Source organism: Bos mutus, chromosome 5 (assembly GCF_027580195.1).
Source record: "Bos mutus isolate GX-2022 chromosome 5, NWIPB_WYAK_1.1, whole genome shotgun sequence".
NCBI classification, from domain to species: Eukaryota; Metazoa; Chordata; class Mammalia; order Artiodactyla; family Bovidae; genus Bos; species Bos mutus.
The window spans coordinates 16,158,457-16,180,418 of NC_091621.1; the positions used below are offsets into that span (position 1 = coordinate 16,158,457).

At 41.2% G+C, this 21,962-nt stretch overlaps 1 protein-coding gene across 20 annotated transcripts in view; it reads right to left on the reverse strand.

The window, feature by feature from the left end:
- Nucleotides 1-21,962, reverse strand: part of R3HDM2 (R3H domain containing 2) — a 163,188-nt gene that overhangs the window by 21,797 nt on the left and 119,429 nt on the right. For 12 of the 20 annotated variants that reach the window (XM_070370464.1, XM_070370456.1, XM_070370462.1 and 9 more), the window contains 11 exons: nucleotides 17,673-17,714; nucleotides 15,498-15,584; nucleotides 14,855-14,981; nucleotides 13,775-13,853; nucleotides 13,063-13,122; nucleotides 12,361-12,501; nucleotides 11,825-11,933; nucleotides 8,981-9,076; nucleotides 6,073-6,104; nucleotides 5,921-5,974; nucleotides 1,130-1,362 (listed from right to left, as the gene is read on the reverse strand). In XM_070370464.1, coding sequence (XP_070226565.1) covers nucleotides 1,130-1,362; nucleotides 5,921-5,974; nucleotides 6,073-6,104; nucleotides 8,981-9,076; nucleotides 11,825-11,933; nucleotides 12,361-12,501; nucleotides 13,063-13,122; nucleotides 13,775-13,853; nucleotides 14,855-14,981; nucleotides 15,498-15,584; nucleotides 17,673-17,714 — 1,060 coding nt within the window. The remainder of the gene's footprint in view (nucleotides 1-1,129; nucleotides 1,363-5,920; nucleotides 5,975-6,072; nucleotides 6,105-8,980; nucleotides 9,077-11,824; nucleotides 11,934-12,360; nucleotides 12,502-13,062; nucleotides 13,123-13,774; nucleotides 13,854-14,854; nucleotides 14,982-15,497; nucleotides 15,585-17,672; nucleotides 17,715-21,962) is intronic. The other 8 variants (XM_070370448.1, XM_070370453.1, XM_070370465.1 and 5 more) reach the window with 4 other exon arrangements.

The window sequence follows — 21,962 nt, forward strand, 5'->3', positions numbered from 1 at the left end:
GGATGAACAGAGACTTTTCAGGCTGAGAGGAGACAAAGCTAATGCCATACTCAGAAAATGGTTGGAGGGTCAGGAGAGGATGAACGTTCGAAAGTAAGACTGAGATGGCAAACTGGAGTCAGGAAGTTATGCTATATTAAGTAATTTGGATTTTATTACACAAGAAATGCAGAACCATGAATGTTTTTAAGGGAGGACTGATGTGATTAGATCTATGTTTTAGATTAATAAACTAGCTCAAAACAGGGTTGAGAATAGGAAATTCCCTGGCAGTCCAGTGGTTAGGACAATGCACGTTCACTGCTGAGGGTCCAGGTTCAACCTGGGGTTGGGGAACTAAGATCCCTGCAAGCCACACAGTGCGGTCAGCTGAGGGTAAAGCAGGGAAACCAGCTTGGATAATGGCAGAGACAGTGGGATTAGAAAAGAGGTAACAGAGAAGCATAAACAGAGGCAAAGTCTTTGCCACTACTGATGTCTTTTGAGGACAAGACCAACAGAACTTTGGGGATGAAAGTCAAATTCTTCAGAGGCAGGAGGATGGTGAAATAGCAACTTACTGGGTAAAAAGAGCTGAATGGCCCTCTGCTAAGAGTGCAGCAGAAATCGATGGAGAAAAGTTACACAGCAGCTCAGGAGAGCTGATGGGTGCTCCCAGGCTGGAAGGTGGAACTCATGCTCCTTTTCCATGACTGGGCTCCAGAGAAGCAGTTGCAGCAGTGATGTTTAAAATTTCAAGCCTATTGGCTGCTACCAATTAATTACAAAAATACAAACTGTAAGGTTCCCTCTACTTTACAAACCCTCTTTATAGTCTCAGGGGCCTCAGAATCATCCTTATTTTAGTACACAACCTGAACCGGGGTTGACACGGCCGTCCCGCCTTGGTCAGAAATCACGTAATAATCTAATCCCAATCAGTTTTTTTTTTCAATTAGGAAAAAAGGTTAGAAAGGAAATCAGAGAAGGAACTCAAAGGACAATGGATCCAAGAAATAAAACTTCCCCTCATCTGGCTGTGTTAGGTTTCTGGGACACAATATGGGACAAGTGTTTTGTTAAAAGTAACTATCAGTGATGTTTTGCAGAAGATACACAAGCAGTGATGGAAGGAGAGAAGCTGTGGTACCTGGCCTGGAAATCCTTCCTGCACTGCCACCTTTGCTGCTCCCGATGCTGTCACCCCGGGTGAGGATGGAGATTCCACTGAAGCTGCTGGCTTTGGTGACAGGGGGCCGCATGCTCCGGACAGAGCCATCGGAGTCCGTGCTGCTCCAAGGCCGCGGCTCCAGGGATTTGAGTTCGCTGTCTGTGCTGCTCTGGCGGCTGCTTGAGGTGCGGCTCAGCCCCTCACGGTTCCCCCTGCAGAGACCACAGTGGTCAGAGCACCTCCCACCTACCACTTCAGCAGAAGGGCTAGGAGAGAGTTCATTTCTATTCTTTCAGTAACAGAGAAGGGGTGAGGGTTGGGGAGAATGGACACTGACTTCGTGTTAGTTGGCTGGCCAACCAAGACTTGATGGGAGCAGACAGAACAAGATCCAGTACAGTACAAAGAGCACAGAGGCAAATCTGGAAGACAGTGCGCTGGCAACTAGTTCAATACAGCAGACCAGAGGTGGACGGGAAACCATGTACATGATGCTGAGATTGGCTGCGGTCTCTTCCCCTGGCCCTGCAGGGATCCCACACATGCAGGAAATAGTGGGGAGCATAGGAGTACCAGTTCCTTCTGAGAGTTCTTGAAACAAAAGGACTCCAAGAAGTTACTATTGCTAGAAGGCAGGAGTAGCCAACAACATGGATAAATCTCACATCAGGTCTTCCATACAACACATGTCTGAGCCAGCAGATATGTTGCTTACAGCCACTTTTTCAGGGTTGGGAAGAAGAGTATATTGACTAAAGGGGCACTGAGTCTAATAAAGAGAAAACTCAGTCTGATAGTCTGGAATCAACCCAACCTGTTTTGTGGAAGTCTTGTGTTAGTATCTGAGAACAATTTATTTCAGGGTCTCTAAAGGCTGACATCCTCAGCACAATCAGGTAAACATATCCTTAGGACTCAGGATGGCAAAGAGGAGGGGGCTGCCTGCCTAGCTGCCTCCATATTAATAACACTGTTGCCCTTGGTAAGGCACAAGGCTACTAAGAAAAGGGATTCATCCTCTTATTTTACTCTGGAAACATCAGGGTTAGCCTGATACTATAATTACTTTAATTATAAACAGCTGTGCTCCTCAAGCTATCTGAGGTTAGCCTGAAAACCCTCAGTGTTGACTCTTACTGCCACTTAATTGATAAGCAATCAACAATCAGGAATTTTCCTTTCAGATCCCCCACCACTCCAGTAACTAATGACCCAAGAAAACCAAATGATAACAATTATAACAATTTTGATATGTATGCCGGGGAGCAACTGAGCAACAATCATGGTAGCTTGGGTTCCCTCCTTTTCCCACCCAAAGCAAACAGAATACTCTATCCCAAAGCCCACAGCTCTTCAAAGACATCAGGCTCAGAGTTATTCTAATAAAGAAAGTTATTTTTCTTAAGGGGGTAATATTAAAGAAAATACTTTTCTTTATTAGAATATCTATTCCAAAGATACTGTAGGGAAAATAGACAAAATATCTGCTAGGGTCACTATTTTAGTTTTTAGTCAATCATGGGGGGCTAAGACACATTGACCTAGATTGTTAGGGACATGCTAATTCTCTGAATCTTAAGTAAATGTATTGATACATATAACCTCAATGCTTCTCTCTATACAGTTAGAATAGAAGACTGGAAAATATTAATGTTTCCCCAATGCTTTACCCCCTTTTTCTTGGGGATGTCCAAAGTAGAATGGGAAACAAGACATAAGAATAACTCAGGGACTCTCCAGGAACAGAACCAACCTGAAATAAGAGCCAACAGCTCAAATCTACTGACTGGACTCAATAAAGATGTGTTTGTCTGTGGGATGTGGGAATACAGCAGCACCAATGAATGAGGCTGCTCATTAGACATTAGAACTTGAATTCTGCAAGACAAGCCCTAATGGCCTTTTATATCTAAATTAAACACTATACTTTCTATTAGAGCAATTCTGCCATTTATGTTCTTTTTCTACCAGGGATAGGCAGTGAAATGAGTCGACTTTAAACCAAACACCTGGAAAACTTGAGCCAAACTGGCAGCACTTCTGTACTGATCCAGTTCCCCCAAGACAGTAATGGCTTAGTGCTCAAATGTGGACTGTCTGATGATCTTCTAACCTGGGTTAGTACACTACACCCCTGAGAGTTGGAGAATCTAAGTTGAGTCTGGACTAGGAAGACAGATCAATTCTATTCCTCTACAACCAAAGCTAATCTCTAGTCACATCTTTGTACTTCACTAAAAATAAGGCAATTAGGGAAAGTCACTAGATCTAATTCTAAGCACTAGACTGGACTGTGTATGTGTCGGTGAGATGGAGGTGAAGGACAGAGACATTCACACTTGATAGCACAAACAGGAGATGACTTAGTTTTTACAAGTAAATTTAGTGCTGGTGAAAAGTCCTGTTTATTGGTCTTGGGTAGAGAGGCCCATGAAAGAGGTGGCAATAAGCATCAGTAAACCTCAGGTAGCTTATTTATCAGTGGCGCAGTGGAGTAGAATCTTCCAAAGAACAGAGAAGTTGCCATAGTTATTATTATTATTATCCACATTATTGCTAACGGAGATAATGGAATCTGATATATCAGTATTCGTTTCACACACCTGGGAAGAAAGGTTTAAAAGTTAGAGAAAATCAGCTTCTAATCATTTGAGCTCTGGACTAGTACCCAAATAGAGGAAGAAGTTACCCCCTGAAGAGTCCACGGAGCTGCATTTTAGATGACCTAGATCTTTAATCAAAACTCAGTATGGAAAGCAGTAGCTTAAAAGGAGGTCTGGACAGGAGAAGGCTGCACCTGCTCACTAGCTCCTTCAAGCTATTATCTGCACAGTTTGATGCAGCCTGATGCTCCACGGCACTAATAAGGGCATCATTCTTATCAGTGAATCAATTAGGCGTGATATTTATAGACAGCTTGTGTAGTGCGGTGAAAAGAACACTGGTGGACAGAGTCAGTCCCAGTTTTGCCACTTACAGCCATGTAAACTTAGCTAGCTACTTAATCTCTCTTGCTTTTATTCTTTTACATGTAAACCAGCTCACCAAATCAGGATATTCAGAGAATTCAATGAGATACAGTATACTGTGGCAACTATAAAGTGCTGCACATTGTCACACACACTTTTAATTTAAAAGTTCTGTTTATTAAAGGTATTCTGGAATGGTTGCAGAGTAAGATTCTTTTTAAGGGGGACTCTATCTTGACTACCACTGACGACACAGAGCCCTTTTGCCTGGGCTTTCAGATGGATCTCAGGGCAGGCTGGTCTAGGAGAAAGAGTTCAGAGATGTGGAATGGGAGATAACTCTCCTTCCCAAGAAGGGTTGAAATCTTGCTATCCCAATTTCCACATGGTTTAATTAGCTCTAGAAAGGGTGATAGAGAAGAGACTAGTAAAAGGACTTTAGTAAAAGTACTGGGGATGACAGTTGTAACTAATGTGTGTTAGTGAGCACATATCAAGCTTAGGGGGCTTCCCTGGTGGCTCAATGGTAAAGAATCCACCTGCAGTGCAGGAGACCTGGGTTCAGTCCCTAGGTTGGGAAGATCCCCTGGAGGAGGGCATGGCAACCCACTCTAGTACTCTTGCCTACAGAATCCCATGAATAGCAGAGGCTGGCAGTCTGCAGTCCATAGGGTCGCACAGTTAGACACGACTGAAGCGACTAAGCAAAAGCAGCATCAAGCTTAGGATTGAGAAAAGACATAAACCCTTTGTAAAGAGTGAGACCTGAATCCTAGCATTAAATTGTCAGGTTTTCTGTACTCTATAGTTTTTCTGTTGATAAAATGGAAAGTATATACTTAAAATGAGTCGGTGTCAGGATATGGTCCTAAAGTGCTTCTCTCACGTTGCCTTTGTAATTGTCTGGGATGGAATTGAGAGACTGAGATGAAGGGAGAAGCTCACAACTGCTTTGTGGAAAACGGAGAATATGAGGCACAGGAGAAGTTAGTATAGTAGCTCTCAGCAACATTAAGAGTAAGTCATGGACAATTATATAAAGGACATGCCCTAAGTCCATTCTAAGGCCTTTCTGAGCTCATCTTACACGTTACATTTTCCAAAGAGAAAACCACACAGACAGAGGTGTTCATATATTTTTTTAAATATGTGTGTGTACTATTCCTTCTTAAGGATACAAAACATTCCCCTATGCTGGGTGAGGGATAAGTTCTTCACATCTTTCCATAGATTTGGAAAAAGCAGCCAAAAGACACCTGTTCTTTTACCTTAATAGGCTTCCCTTGTGGCTCAGCTGGTAAAGAATTCACCTGCAATGCAGGAGACATGGGTTCGATTCCTGGGTTGGGAAGATCCCCTGGAGAAGGGAAAGGCTACCCACTCAAGTATTCTGGCGTGGAGAATTCCATGGACTGTATAGTCCATGGGGTCGCAAAGAGTCAGACATGACTGAGCGACTTTCACTTTCAAATACATGCTGAAATCCTCCAAAAATGCTCAGTTTCAGCAAACTTCTGAAACAGAGCAGTACCTATCCTAAACATACTTATTTGGTCCCCTTCATCACCTATCCAGGACTTACAGCGAAATCAGCAACAATAAAAGTAAAGTCATTGAGCACTAGCCATTTTTTTTAAATGGGGAAAATATCCAATGTTGCAAAAACCACAAACTGACTTGTTCCACAAGCAGCCATGCATGGAGCAAACTTACTCCGCTGAAAAGATTACAGCAAAACAAAATAAAATTAAAACAAACAAACAAACAAAAACAAGGAGAGATATAGACCACACAGAGGTACCTAAAAATCTGCCTTCTCTTGTGAGAGCTAGAAGAAAAGGCTTCTTTGGAGAGTCTGTTGGTTAACATCAAAGAAAAGCATCATTACAGGATTATATTAACCTCACTGACAAAGCTCAATGAGAAGCAGGGAACATGCTAAGTGGTACTAACCTGATGTCATTTAGATATCCGTTCTGGCCAGTCTAGGTGAAGGGGAGAAAACGGAAAATAACTTATAAGAAAACAGCATGGCATAACCAAAAAGGGTGTCCATGATGCTATGAATACCCAAGGTCCTCAAACCAAGCTCACCCCCCAACAGGGAGAGAGGGAGCAGGGACAGGATGACCCACACCCACACACCCAATCTGACTTCTCACCTTTAATGGGAAAGCGCATTCAGAGTTTTTAGCCTTCCCACAGAGTGTTTAAAAAGAGAGGTCAATGAAGGTAGGAGTATGGAAAGGAGAAAGAGGAAAGTATTAACCTAACTATTAATTCCTTTTTAGTTCTAAATTTATTCTCTCTATAGGTAAGCTGAGCATAATAACTGGTGTGCTTGGTCCTAAAGAGTATTCAAAGAAAGGGAAAAGGGAGAGAAGAGAAAAAAATTTAGTTTTTTTTTAGAAATCATCCTCAATCTCTATCCCATTTCTGTCCTCTACACTGGCCAAAATGAAAGACATTCTGACCTGACACCCAAGGAGAGTAAGAAATTGGGGAAGCAGGTACTTTTCAGAGCCTAGAAAAACTGAGAAAATTAAAAGCCTGAAACATTCCTTTTGGGGATCATTTCCTGACAAAGCCACTGAGCTGAGTGAAGTGAGCATTATGGTGGACTCCCAAGCCTTAGAAAAAGGTACAGAGAGTGTCCAGCTGCTGAGAACAGGGGCCTTCATGCAGAGCAGAGCCTGAGTGGGGCAGCTTTCCCAAACACAGCTCAGCTCCAGAGAAGGCTGTAGCAGCAGCATTTCCATCCAAACACCCTTCTTGCCACTTCCCTTTCTTTTTGGACTGCCTCTTCCTCCCCTCTGCGGCAACCCACAACTCCACCCTTAATCAGTTGCCTTTGATTGGCCAGGTTCTTTCCTCTCCACATGGGAAATCTTTGGCATATAGTAGGCTTTGGCCATTTCCCCCTGCCTAGACCTTTTGAGATTCCTGATGCCTCTACCACAGCAAGAGTTAGGAAGTGCTAAAATGAAAATGATAAATTCATAAGGATTTAACAAAGAGTACACATATTAGTAGAGGCTTGAGAGACTAAATATCAGAGAAAAAGGAGAGAAGAGCTTCCTTTGTTATGGTAATAGAGATATATTCCAGTGTTGTACATAATAAGCCCTAATATCCTATGAAAAGTTACTTGTGCTTTCAGAATGGCTTTGCTAATGGCTGGCATGGTGGAACAGTCATTTTCCATGTGTCAGTGAAGCAGAGGAGCACATCACAGGTAGCTATGCTATGATGTCACGGGAACTTCTTAATTTAAAAAGCCCAGAGCAGAGCAAGCTATGGAGAGGTGGTTTACTTAAGGGGTTAAGAGCATTGACTCTGGAGCCAAGGACTGCCTGAATTCAAATATCGGGTCTTTCACTAAATAGTGGTGTGATCATAGGTTACTTAACCTCTTCATGCCTCAGTCCCTCATTTCTAAAATGAGGAAGATAATGTAACCTATCACATAGGCCTAGTGTAAAGATTAAATAAATTTATGTGTGCAAAGTGTTAAGGACAGGGTCTGAAAGATAATAAGCACTGTATGAATGTTTGCTATTAACTTCCACCATTCTGCCCTGTCCACAATTTAGGGTCCTCACCAGCTGTAGCCATGTACAAATGACCACTCTCCTAGCATTCCACTCAACTGATTTTCAGATAAAGTTAGAAAAACCCTCTCTGGGCCACAGTTGAATAACTGGGAGGATGGGTTTTTCTGACTCAGAATGGAAGGCTACATTACATAAGAAGAGTCCTTCTCCTCAGACTTTAGGCCAGAAGGTTTGCTGTGTATCTGACCACAGTGAGGCTCCTTGGAACAACTGTGTCTTCCAAGACAATGGAACAAGTTCACAGAGGAGTTCGGTTTGTATAAGTTAGAGACAATATTTTTCTGAGCTAGGTGATGATGAGAAGATACATTATTTTTTTTTGTCTTGATGAGGGAGAGTGAGGAAGTGGGAGGGGAGCAGTGTGCATCTAAGTATTGATTAGAATTGGCCATCTTCTGATGACAAAGGGAGGCTGGCTCTTCTTCGTTTGCTAATTTGACTGTAAGATGGTGCTACTATCTGGATCACATATTTTCTGGAGATTTGTTTCTCTCTTGCCTTTCCTGAATTCCTCCTATACTTCTGTTCAGTCTGGTAGGCAAAGGCCACCAGACACAGGGATACCAAGTATATCTGATATGGCCAACAGTTCTTAAGAATAAAGTTGCCCATAACAACTCATGTTGCCTTTTGGTCCATGGAGCAGGCCTATTCTAAGAAACAAGGTAAGAAATATAGGAAGAAAGAGACTTCCTATTCAGGTCAAGACTGTACGGAATAGTGAGTGTACCCTCTGTGCGTGTGGAATGTGGAGCTCAGAGAATGGATGCCACATCTGTGCTCTGATAATCACCAACATAGCCTAAAAATGAGCCAGACCAAACAAGATGAATGTATATAGGCTGTGTAGACACTAAGTCTTCCACTTAGAAGCAAAGACACCTAAAATAGATAGTGGAAGTGAAAGAGGGTAAACGGGAGGAGGGTTTGACAGGCAAGATCCAGGGCCCTTCCGTAAGCCCTGCCAAAACCATTTCTATTTTCAGTCTAATCAAATCTACCAAATTCAGCCACTCCATTTGTTCTCTTTATAGGTCATATGCATTAACGATAATATGAATAAAAATCTGCAGCTTCCTAATAAGCTACATTTAATTTTAGAGATCAAATATGGGGCTGGCTGATGTTGGTTAAAAACAAAATCAGAAAAAAACAACAAAACATATATGGAGGGTTCATTCCATTCACAGTTCCAAAGATTAAGAGCTAAAAGCTAGGGGCTGACAACTCTCAGAAGCTACACTTACCTCTCGGGCAAATATTCTCTCTCGGACCCTTTGATATTCCTCCTCTCTCTCTTCTATTGACTTGCTCCTCCTTCCATCCTGCAATGGAACTCTGATCTAGATCGATGAGCAGAATTAAGCTAGTTAAGTTCTCCTCGTACTGCAAGCTCACTGCACACCAGCAAGGAAGAGAAACCGGGAGAGTTTATAGTTGCCATCAAAAAAATGGAAAAAAAAAAGAAATAAAATTTCCAGTGTTGGACAGGTTTCACTGGGTACATCTGACCATGCAGTTTGGGAGATCAGGTTTTCTGGATGGTTGGGGCCTCACCAGCTCCCCACCCCCCCAACCAGAGTATCAAGAACAGTAACTTTTGATAAGGATTAGGTTGCTTCCTTATGTAGCAGGGTACTTTCCAGTCGGTAAGGATGAAGAGAATCGCCCACAGAATAAACAGCATTGCTTTGGAGGGAAAGCAAGGGATAGGAGGAAGCTAGAAAAGGAGAAGAGACAGGTATTTACCAGAGCTAAATTTAGAAGAGTTTTTACAGAACTAGCACCTGATCTTATCCCTTCTTTAGTCACTGATGCCATGGCCTGTAGATCCAAGTCACACAGAGCTCAGCAAAGAGGGCCTTGCAAGTGAAAGCCCAAGGGCGAAGCTAAACTCAGAGTTTAAGCATTTTTTCTCACCTTAACTACAGCTACTGGAGGGAGGGAAAGGGTGAGAGCTTACAGAAATATACAGTAGAAAGAGAACACAGCAACACGAAGAAGGAAAGAGAAGGAAAAGGAGAACAGAAAGAAGGACGGACAGGGAAGGGCAGACAAACAAGTGCCGCGAGGAAAGCGAGAAGCTCAGTGACAGAACAGAGGACAGAGAGCCCTGCATTCTCAGAAAAACGTAGTCAGGAGACCAGAGGGGATGGCTGGGCAGACCGCCACCTCTGCAAGCCTACCCCCCACTCTCCACCACCATCTTTTCCCCTCTTAGCCTGGGAGTTGTGAGCACTGTCCTGGGTAGGATGTTACAGAATGTCCTTTTTCCATACTGCTCTTGAAGGCAAAGTGTTCTGAGGGAGGTAAGTCATCAAATGCATGTCATCAGGTTATAAAAGATTCTGACCTTCAATCCAGAGGCTTTTAAAGTTTCAAATGAAGCAACCAAGGAGACCACTGGTCTAGGCTGATCTTCCTGATCTTCACCAATTGCCAGAAGTAAGCATAATTTCAGGAGTATCAACTTTTGACTAGATGTAGTTCTCACTAGCCTAAAGAACCTGAATTCTACTAAATGTCCTTTTTACCAATCCCATGCCAAGAAGATAAAGGACCTCAAGTGCTATATTGTCCTTAGCCTCTAGGACTGGTTAACCAGTGGCAGAACAGATAGAGCATAATGGGCTTTGAGGTCAGGCAGAATCTCAGCTCTGCTACCTCCAAGTAATGTCACTGGCAACTAATTTAACATTTCCTAGCTCAGTTTACTTATATTTAAAACGGGGCTAATAATCCCCATCTAGACTGGGTTGTGGAGAGGATTAAATGAGATAATGAATATAATGTATTTAGAACAGAGGCTAGCAGAGGGAAAACACTCAATGAAATAGCAATTACTGTGTTTATTATTAATATCACAGACAGAAAGTGCATAGAGCCTACCCTATTATGGATCAAGCCTGAAGCCGAGAGATGAAAAGTTCACAGTAGGGAGAGATTCCATCCCACCCCAATGTGCCTCTAGGCCTGAATAATTCCTGATCCACAGAAAAGGGGTTTTGGGAAAATGGAGAGAAGGGCATCAGGATGGAAAGGCTCTTTCTCGTTTTTAAATTTTATTTGTCTTTTGTATGTTTCATTGTTTTCAATCAGACCCAGCATGTTTGTCCACAATAGATACTGGCACTTTTCTCAAAAGGACTCCCTCAAATACTCAAGTAGCAAGCAGGAAAAGTCCTGGTCTCAGGACCAGACAATATTGAGAGGAAACTAATTTTGACTCTAGAGGTAAGATATTATTAGAGTTATTATGAATTAGCAAGACTAATTTTATTGGCTTTACCCCACCATATTATTTAAACTGTAATCCTGGTTCTCTACCTAACCTCCTTTGGAGGCCAAGCAGAAGCAGGCTGGATCTTAACCCTGTATGAGGCTAGGAAACTAACTCCAAATAATCACTATGTGAAGGATGCGCTAGAAGTCAGGGCAAAAGCCAGGCCCATAAATGAAGGGATGGGGCAGACTTTTCACTTTTCATTCCCACAGGAGTGGATCAAAATGGGGATACTGCCTGAGGTTTCAAGCGTCAAAAGCCAAACTGACTCACTCACCTTGCTGGAAGGAGTTGGGAAAAGAATAATGGGTTTGCAGAAAGGGATCAGAAACACCTTTACAAGTGGGTAAATCAGATAACAATTTTCCCAGTTCAAGGTTAGCTCTGAGACAGGAAGAGTGCAAGTGGGATAAAAGTAGCTTTGGGTAGTTCCCAAAGAAATTCCTAACTATTAAAGAAAAAAAGAATGGCGCCATCAGTTGAATCAAGGTTGAAGCAGGGAGGGACCTTGCTTTGTCCCAAAATGAAGTGGAGTTAGAAGTCAGTGGCAGAACCAGGGAGTTCCAGGCCAAATGAGAAAACCCAGCAAACCTCAGCACCATGTCACTCTGGGGCTAAGAGGGTGGCATTTAGCTCAACAAGTGTACTTAATCCTCAACATTAAGCTAAAGCCAACTCAGTGTAGCTCAAGAGTTTCCTTCCATACTAAGATATTTTGAGTTTTCTCCATCCCACAAAAACTCTTCTCCCCTCCCAGTTTCTCTTACTGCAATCTCTCTGTATAGACCCAACCCTTTCCAGTCTTCACCTGGTTATCATCTCGGTCCATACTGGCATCATCTCTCTTAAGAATGAATCTCTGTTGAAATTCTGTATTCTTCTCATCCTTTATATGTTCTGAGAATCTCTGTTCAGGGCTGGGATTGGGAGAGAAATGTGGAAGGAAGGGAAGAAAGACTCTTCTGTTAGGAAGCAGACCTTCTATACAGTTCTCTTAAATTCCACAACTCCCACCCAGGAAATTTCTGAAGTCAGGCATTGCAAAAGTCATGTGAAAGTTTTAACCAAATCCTCAAGGACTGTTCTTTATACATCTATAACTTACCTTCTTCCACAGTTACTCCTATCCTATCACTAAAGGTGAAGAGAGCCAGAGGCCAGTCTTCACAAAATGCCAATGCCCCTAGAATCCATCTCCAAGGCTTCAAAAAGAGTAGAACTTGACAATATAACCTACCCACTCCCTCCACTGCTCCCTCTCCAGAAAGAGAAATCCTGCATCTTCCTCTCCCACCCTAGAGCTATCCTAGGGAAGTCTTCCCAATCTGTGGTTTCCTCCCTTACATTCTTGTGTTACTGGTTTTGTTGATGATGACAGCTTTTCCAGTTTGATCTACATTGTGGTCCATCCCAAAATAGGCAGCTACCCGGTGTAATAGCATCCGGTGATATGAGGTCATCTGAGGGAACTTCTTGAACTGGTTGCTGCAGGGAAACCCAGGGGGGAAAAGTGAAATAAGAACAAATAATAGCCCATTGTAATTATTCTTACAAGTGTTGAAAGTGGAGAAATTCCTATGAGACATTATTATAAGGAAGATAGATATTTACTCAATGGTAACCAAACAAGTTCTCTTAGCTTTATCTACAGTACTGTGTAGATCCCTCTGAGCCACTATCTTCATTAAGACTGCTCCTTAGACAAAGAGCCCTAGGTCTCAACCACCTGGATGATATTCTACAAATAAAAAAGGGAGAAACTTAAGAATAGTGAAATATGGGACAAAGGGCTAGCTGTTGAAAAGATATAAATATTTTTCAACTCAAGTCTAAGTGATAATTTAAAAACTTGATTTAGTTTCCACACATATACATTTTGATTCATTGTGATTATGTCTTCCCAACTCCTCCTGGTTCCTAGTGAGTTATTACTTCAAAATTCAGACTTTAAGGGAACGATAAAAGAGGGATATCCTTAAATTTTACCTAAATTTCTTTCCAGTACTCCCTCCCACCTCTAAGGTGTATTTCATTCAAGTAACTTACTTGTTGTCATTAATAAAGTCCAGAATCTCCTGTTCTAATTTTAGCAGCATCATTCTGTCCCTGTTTAAAAAAGATTAAAACAAAACAAAACAAAAGCCAGCCCTCCATAGACACTGACACAAGGATTGAAAACACAACCTGCTCACTATAGAAGCTTAAGGGAGGGATAAATCCAAACTCCAAGAGTGGATCAAAAATGTAAAGGCTGCCAACCTCACTACCCTGTCTTATGTTACTTTAAAAAAACAATCAAGCCTCCTAATCATGTCCTCTGTTTCCCTTATCAGAAACCTAATTCTGTTGGCAGTCATAGTCATACAAACACATACTTTATACTTATACTAATCGTAATTCTACACTCCATCTGGTTATTTATAGAATTTGTAAACAAGTATGATTTAGCTTTGTTACAAATCAGTTCTTTTCTCTTCTGTACTTTTTAACTGTATTCTTAAGCCTTGATATTTCTTTGAGTCCATTCTTCCACAGAATTTTTCTCAACTCTTCTGAAAGCAGAAATCTCAATATAAGGGTATTCTGAATCCCTCCACAGAATATAAAACTACTTTGGAGAGAAATGGTGGTGGGGGTGTAGGGGAAATGGGCATCCCAGATTCTAACAATAATAGAAAAATTCTGAGAAGCTACTTGGCTTCTCGGGTATTCTGCTGATTCAGGCCCCTTTCCCCGTTCCATCAAATCATGTTATTACCTTGGGTTCTTTTTCAGTGTATTTACAAGAAATTCATGTAGGTCTATTCCAGTGGAGTCCGTATATTCTTGGCTGGAGTCTAGAACACCACAATGAAATAAATTTGAAATAAATGAAACTGCTTTGTATGATATTTAACCCCAAGCAGAAGCCTACAATCTGATCAGGAGACATAAGAGGAAAAGTAGAATCAAACTTCAGGAGTTTTAGCTTAAAATGAGAGTAACCTTGATTTACCAGCCTCTCAAAATTTCCCATGGTAATGACAGAAGGTGGAATCTGGGTCACAGTGTTATATTCATATTACACTGAATAGTCACCTTGCCATTAGTATTTACCAAAAGACCAGACCAAAACAAAGGTTTTATTCTAGTTAAAATAAATTCTAGGTAAGGTCTGATGGGGCTGAATTTTCCAGAACCTCAGCAAATATATTCAAATGGTGATTATTTTTATATGTTTATATTTGCTTATAAAATTTTAATACTACGATTGCTTTTCCCTCTTAATTATCATTAAAAAAATTTGTTTTTGGCTATGTCACATGGCTTGTGGGATCTTAATTCCTTGACCAGGGATCGAACCTGGGCCCACGGCAGTGAAAGAGTTGAGTCTTAATGACTGGACTGCCAGGGAATTCCCTCCATTTCTGTGGGCCATGTCTTTTTGCTACCAGCCCAAGAGTTTAAAACTAAAGAGTGCTAAATAATTACATGCAAATTTGATTATTCAAAAAAAATCACTCTGAGCATCTCCAAACTAAACTATAAATGGTATTGAATCTGCTACCAGTGATAATCCATCACCATTTATTCCAAAAGCAAGAATAAAATCAGAATTGACTACAATGTCCTCCTGCTATTGGTAGCCCAATGTTAACAGAGTAGCTCTCTGTCAGCCCTTAAGGCAGAGCTGGATAAAGCAGCAAAGAAAGTAACCTAGTTAGGTACCTCCCCAAACAATGATGAAGTCAGCAGGACACTGTACACTGTTGGGCCAATAAGGCTAGTGGGAAGATGGAAGGAAAGGGCACTGCAGAACCAGGCCCTAGGACAGATGAGCAGAGGGAAAAGTCTTCACCTCTAGACAGCATCCTCCTTGGGACCTTTTCTTTGTTTTTGTCCTTGTCTTCCTTTTCAGAGACATCCTTTGTGGACTTTTCTTCCTCCTTGTCAGAGGGGCAGCTGATGTGCAATTGAATTATATCCTTGGACAAGGGGAAAGAGAAATATAATCAAAAGGGAAAACAATTAACTCTCCTGCAGCTCCTTTAAAATCTAAAAGAAGGCAAATCTTAGGGTGACAGCATTGTATTACAAAAGAGAATATTTTAATTAAATTGTTTTAGTTTTTGTTCTACCAATAAGCTAGAGGCTAAGTCCTTTCTGCCAATAATCACAGCCTACTCTTTGGAGAGCTCAAGTTATGCTGGCTGTTTCTGGCATAAGAATTAGAATGGAAATGGTTCTAACCACCAGAGGGAAAGGTGTGGTTGGGAAAACATGATCCAGCCCTGGAATCTCCTTGTCTGCATCATCCTGGGTGGTCCAGGTGTGAAGACCTACACTTCATGCTCTCATTCATGCCACTTTACTGCAACAACTTGTTTTGAAGCTTTTTCTACCCCAATTTCCAAGCCTAATGTTGATGCCATGGTTGTGACATGACTGTTCAGCAAACAACCGCCAAACTCAAAAGCTATACTTACTCATAAAGGACCTACCTGGGTTTCTAGTGGCCCGTCAACAAATGGAGCAGAGGATTCCTCACACACTGCAAGGCTGCGCACCAATTTCAGCTTGGAATTAGACTGAAAAAAAAAAAAAATATACACACACACACACACACACACACACATATATACACATATTCCCTTGGGGAACATTTGGAAATCTTTCCACTGAATAAAGGGCATCCTCCTTGGTTCTGTTAGTTGCTGCTTCCATTAAAGAGGGTTTTTTTTTTCCTTCTTCAAACAGGTCCTTCTCATCCATTCCTGATCCACTTGAAAGATAATTCTCTTGCTTACAGCAGTAGATATATAACAACAAAACAACTACTTTTGGCTAGATGATAGGCAAGCCACTTTGTTTAGCTCTCCTCTCTCTCTAGCTCAGTGCTCCAATATTAGACTCGGAAGTTAACTGAGAATACACAGCAGCAAAGCTTAGTAGAAAGACTAGATTTAAGAGCCAGAAGTCCTAGCTTCAACTTCTGTTTCAAACGATGAGATATGAGACCCTCAGCAAACTACTTGACCTTTCTGGGTCCTCTTTTTTTTCTCACAATGAAAATGGGTTAGAAATGCCTAAGTTCTTGTGAGAATTATATAAAATATGTAAACACAAATAGTGTTTAGCATACAGTAGACAACAAATGCTAAATGACTCTAAACCTGAGGTGGCAATGTAATGGGGAAAAGTGTCTAAGAAAAAAGTAAAGAGAAAGAAAACTTTCTAACACTTGGGGTTCAGTGTAATAAAGAACTAATCCACTTGGTTTATTTATGCTACCTGGAGAATCCCCCAAAAATCTGAAATTCACTTTATAATTATAATCACTGCTCTTTCAGGGATCTCCAAAGTCAAAAATTATAGTGACTCATTACAAATCTACCTATAAACATTTATTGAGAGTTCTTATAATAAAATAAAAGTTTACAGTAAACACAAAAGCACAAAACGCAGTATGTGTGTTTCAGGTTGTATAGTACAGTGAAAAGAATTTCCAATCCTGAAGAACTGACTTTAAGCCTAGTTTTGCCACTTACTAATAAATGTCCTTTGTCAATCTCACTCAAACTCTATTAAGGCCAAGTTTTCTCCTCTGTAAAACGGAGACAATAACAATAGAAACTTTTTAAACTTTTCTGTCTTATTTCAAAAAGTTTGGAGGAAGTGAAATAGCAGATAATACTCTCTGGTTTGCTTTTTCCCCCCTTTATGAGGTGCCATGCGGCATACAGGATCCTAGTTCCCTGACCAGGTATCGAAGCTTTACCTCCTGCATTGGAAGTGTAGAGAATTAGCCACTGGATGCCAGGGAAATCGTGAACACCCTTTTTACCGTCAAGTCCATTACTTGTGGATTAGGCCATGGAAGGCAGTCCACAGAACCAATTTATCATACATCACAGTCTTCTTCAAACCCAAGCTACATACTGGCTGGGACACTCCCAAATTCTACCATTATTTTTCTAGGGGAAAAGGGTGGATACCCTTAATTACTAGTTCTGTTGACAATTCTTCCAAATGCAGGACAAGTTTAATATTTTACTGTTCCCTAATTAAAATTAAAAAGCTATCACACCACTAACACCTATAGTCTTCCCTGATAATACTGCTTCAAATAATCTGTGATGTGCTCATTTTATCATACAATGATTAAAAACAAAATCCTCCTCCCTGAACCAACCTAAAAGGTGAACCAAACCAAAACAAAACAAAGCCTCTATTTTTAGGACGTCCAAAAATGTTCAACCATTTTACTAAGGAGGGAGGATTTATCTTACAGAAAATTCTCATGGCAAAAATCCCCAAAACTGTTGGGGGAAAAATAAGAGAGCCAGAGATGAGCAGAGAAACTAACACTACAACAGAACCAGTATCAATCTGCTCAGGCTTTGTTTGTGGGAGGCTTTGGCTGGGTATCCTTTCAGGTAACTGAAATAGACTAAAGATAACAGAGAAAAATAAAGCCAGACGTTCCAACAGGACATATGTATATGTGCAATGCATGTTTGTGATTGTGTGTGTGTGTGCATGTTCACAATTAGGGTACAAAGTATAGGCAAAAAACTTTACATATATGTAACCTAAATACACTAGATATTAGTGTTAAGTCCATTTGTACAATGCACTACTAATAACACTAGAAGTTATAGAGGAAGGGCTCTCACCTTGGCTCTTTTCCTGGCATGACCATGGTTGGATGTCCGCCTCTGTTAGAAGGGGATTAGAAAATATTAAAGGTAGAGGAAATAAACACTTAAAAGCAATACAAATTTACAGAGAAAAAGCACTAACTTTAAAACCACTGTAACAGCCAAACTATGATGAGACCCTGTTGTCGTGGTTGTCCCCCAAGCGACAACTCTAGCAACTGTGACATGGAGGGGACCACAGGCCACCTGCAGACAAATCACTCACCATGAAGATAAAAAACAGAAAGAGACTGACTGGTTGGCCTAGTTCATAGATTGATAAAAATTACTTTTGAATAAACCAGGGAATCCTCTCCTGATTAGGATGGTTCCAGAAATATTACTACCATAGCATGACGAGTGTTTCTTCCCCAAACTTTGCTAACAGAAGCCTATTTAGCCTATAATGGATGTGAAATATGGCCCCTAAGCATCACTTAAAATACTGTCTTTGGAGGACAACACACTGAGAGTTCTAACTTCAGATACTCGAAAAACCTGTTCCTGAGGCTGCAGAAATGGAATGAAGGCTCTTCTTGGCAACTGCCTACTTCCTGGAATATGAGAATTCTCCCAGTGCTAAGCTCCTGGTTGTTGGCTCTTATAGCCTGTTTGGGTCAGGGATATAAGATGGGGGCAGGATAAAAAGAAAGGAGCATGGAAGATGTGGACAAGACCTCCAGAGCAAAGGGAGGTAAGAAGAGTGAGTAAGGAGCAGGATAGAAGCTGAGGAAGATGAATAAGGGCCTGAGGTGGGATGAAGGGAAAAATGACTAATTAATTTATGAGGTTTCTGAATAGCTGAGAAGTCAAAATGGGGACTCTGGAGAAGAGGTTGGGCAGGGTTATGCATGGAGAAGGCAATGGCAACCCATTCCAGTACTCTCGCCTGGAAAATCCCATGGACGGAGGAGCCTTGTAGTCCATGGGGTTCATAAGAGTCGGACACTACTGAAGCGACTTAGCAGCAGCAGCAGTAGCAGGGTTATGCATGATACTTAGGGCTTTTAAGATGTTTGGAATGGAACTGTCACTGGGGTGTGGAGAAAACTGAGGCTGGTGGGTAGAGGAGGGGAAACAAGACAGAGGCAGAGTACCAGCATGGTTCCGGGTAGGTGAGGATTTCTCTTTGCTTTGTCCTCTTCACTAGTTATCAAATAACACTGCTACAATGCAAAATGGAGAACTGGAAAGGTGGGTGGAAAGAGTAAGAAATGACGGTGAGTCTGGTCAGTGGCAAGATCTGTTACAGTAAGAGAATAGTCCAGGGATATGAAGCAGGATTTGTCACTATTTTTTCAAATAAGTAAGAACATACACATGGCACAAAACAGAACAGTAAGTCTCCTTTTACATGTGTTCCCCAGCTACCTGGATCCCTCCTAAAGGATCAACTAGTATTGAATTTCTTGTAATCTTTCCAGAGATCTTTTATGCATCTATAAGTTTATTGTACTTGTGTACACACACTTTAAAAAAAAAAAAAGGAGATTGTACACACTGTCCTAAACCTTACTTTTAAACTTTTCTTCAAGGATATACCTCCACAGAAGAGATACTGTTTTTCTTAGTGGCTACATGGTATTCCTTTGTGTGGCCATACACAAACTGGACCATTTAGGATGTTTCTCATGTTTGTTAGTATAAACAATGCTTCAATGACTATATCATTGAGTATACCTGCAAATACTGTACAGTCCATTTAAAATTTTTATAAAGTATTGCTAAATTGCCCTTCAGAGAACTTATACCAATTTCAGTCAGTTCAGTTGCTCAGTCGTATCCAACTCTTTGCAACACCATGGACTGCAGCATGCCAGGCTTCCCTGTCCATCACCAACTCCTGGAGCTTGCTCAAACTCATGTCTATCACGTTGGTGATGCCGTACAACCAACTCATCCCCTGTTGTCCCCTTCTCTTTCTGCCTTCAATCTTTCCCAGCATCAGGGTCTTTTCAAATGAGTCAGTTCTTTGCACCAGGTGGCCAAAGTATTGGAGTTTCAGCTTCAATATCAGTCCTTCCAATGAATATTCAGGACTGATTTCCTTTAGGATGGACTGGCTGGATCTCCTTGCAGTCCAAGGGACTCTCAAGAGTCTTCTCCAACACCACAGTTCAAAAGCATCAATTCTTCAGCTCAGTTTTCTTTATAGCCCAACTCTCACATCCATATATGACTACTGGAAAAACCATAGCTTTGACTAGACAGACCTTTGTTGGCAAAGTAATGTCTCTGCTTTGTAATATGCTGTCTAGGCTGGTCACAGCTTTTCTTCCAAGGAACAAGTGTCTTTTAACTTCATGGCTGCAGTCACCAAATGCAATGATTTTGGAGCTTAAGAAGATAAAGTCTGTCACTGTTTCCATTGTTTCTCCATCTATTTGCCATGAAGTGATGGGACCGGATGCCATGATCTTAGTTTTCTGAATGCTGAGTTTTAAGCCAGCTTTTTCACTCTCCTCTTTCACCTTCATCAAGAGGCTCTTTAGTTCCTCTTTACTTTCTGCCATAAGGGTGGTATCATCTGCATATCTAAGGTTATTGATATTTATCCCAGTAATCTTGATTGCAGCTTGTGCTTCATCCAGCCTGTCATTTCTCATGATGTACTCTGCATATAAGTTAAATAAGCAGGGTGACAATATACAGCCTTGACATACTCCTTTCCCAATTTGGAACCAGTCTGTTCCATGTCTGGTTCTAACTGTTGCTTCTTGACTGCATACAGATTTCTTAGGAGGCACGTCAGGTGGTCTGGTATTCCCATCTCTTCAAGAATTTTCCAGTTTATTGTGATCCACACGGTCAAAGGCTTTAGCATAATCAATAAAGCAGAAGTAGATGTTTTTCTGGAACTCTCTTGCTTTTTCAATGATCCAGAGGATGTTGGCAATTTATCTCTGGTTCCTCTGCCTTTTCTAAATCCAGCTTGAACATCTGGAAGTTCATGGTTCACGTACTGTTGAAACCTGGCTTGGAGGATTTTGAGCATTACTTTGCTGGCTTGTGAGATGAGTGTAACCGTGTGGTAGTTTGAACATTCTTTGGCATTGCCTTTCTTTGTGACTGGAATGAAAACTGACCTTTTCCAGTCCTGTGGCCACTGCTGAGTTTTCCAGATTTGCTGGCATACTGAGTGCAGCACTTTAACAGCCTCATCTTTTAGGATTTGAAATAGTTCAACTGGAATTCCATCACCTTCACTAGCTTTGTTTGTAGTGATGCTTCCTAAAGCCCACTTGACTTCACATTCCAGGATGTCTGGGTCTAGGTGAGTGATCACACCATTGTGGTTATTTGGGTCATGAAGATCTTTTCTGTATAGTTCTTCTGTGTATTCTTCCACCTCTTCTTAATATCTTCTGTTTCTGTAAGATCCATACCATTTCTGTCCTTTATTGTGCCCATCTTTGCATGAAATGTTCCCTTGGTATCTCTAACTTTATAAATACCAATTTATATCTCTACAAAAATGTATAAATCTGTGAATTTCTCAGAATGCATAATTTTCATTTAATAGTCAAACACATACTGAAGGCCTAGTATGTATCAGACCCCATGCTAACTACTGGAGGATACAAAGATAAAAGACAGAAGCCTTGTCAAAAAGGAACTCATAATTCTGCTGAAGAAGACAGACAAATGGACAATTACAATATAGGATATTAAGTGCATTACAGAGGTACTTATGAAGTGCTATAGGAGTGCAAGTATCTAACTAAGACCTAGGAATTCATAAATTCATATGTTCATAAATAATGAGTGCCTACAAGGAACTGTGTTGGGCCTTAGAGATACAATGATGAGACTAAACTGACCTGGCAAAGGCCAGGGAAAGAACACCAAGGAAGGCGTTCTAGTTAGAGAAAGCATGTATAAAAGCATGCTTTCTCCAAACTTTTCAGCTCCAATTTATAACAGGGACCAGGGAATCCGTTAGGCTGAAGCATAGAATGTCAGAGGTGGATGGATAGCAGGCAAGGGGCTAGGTCACAATATGCCATGCTGACAAATTTGGGACTTAGCCTAGGGCATGAAGAGACACAGAAAGGTTGAAGAGAATTAACACAATCAGATCGTTATTTCATAGCCATCTTTCTAAAGCAGTATGGTAGATGAATCAGAGGGGATTACAAGTATAAAGGCAGAAAGCCTAGCTCAGTTCTTTAAAGGACCCACCTAAGAGTTCAGTATTTGTTATGTCAGGGCTTGCCCATTCTAAACTGAATCTCAGAACCTGTCTTACATAGCACTGTTTTCATG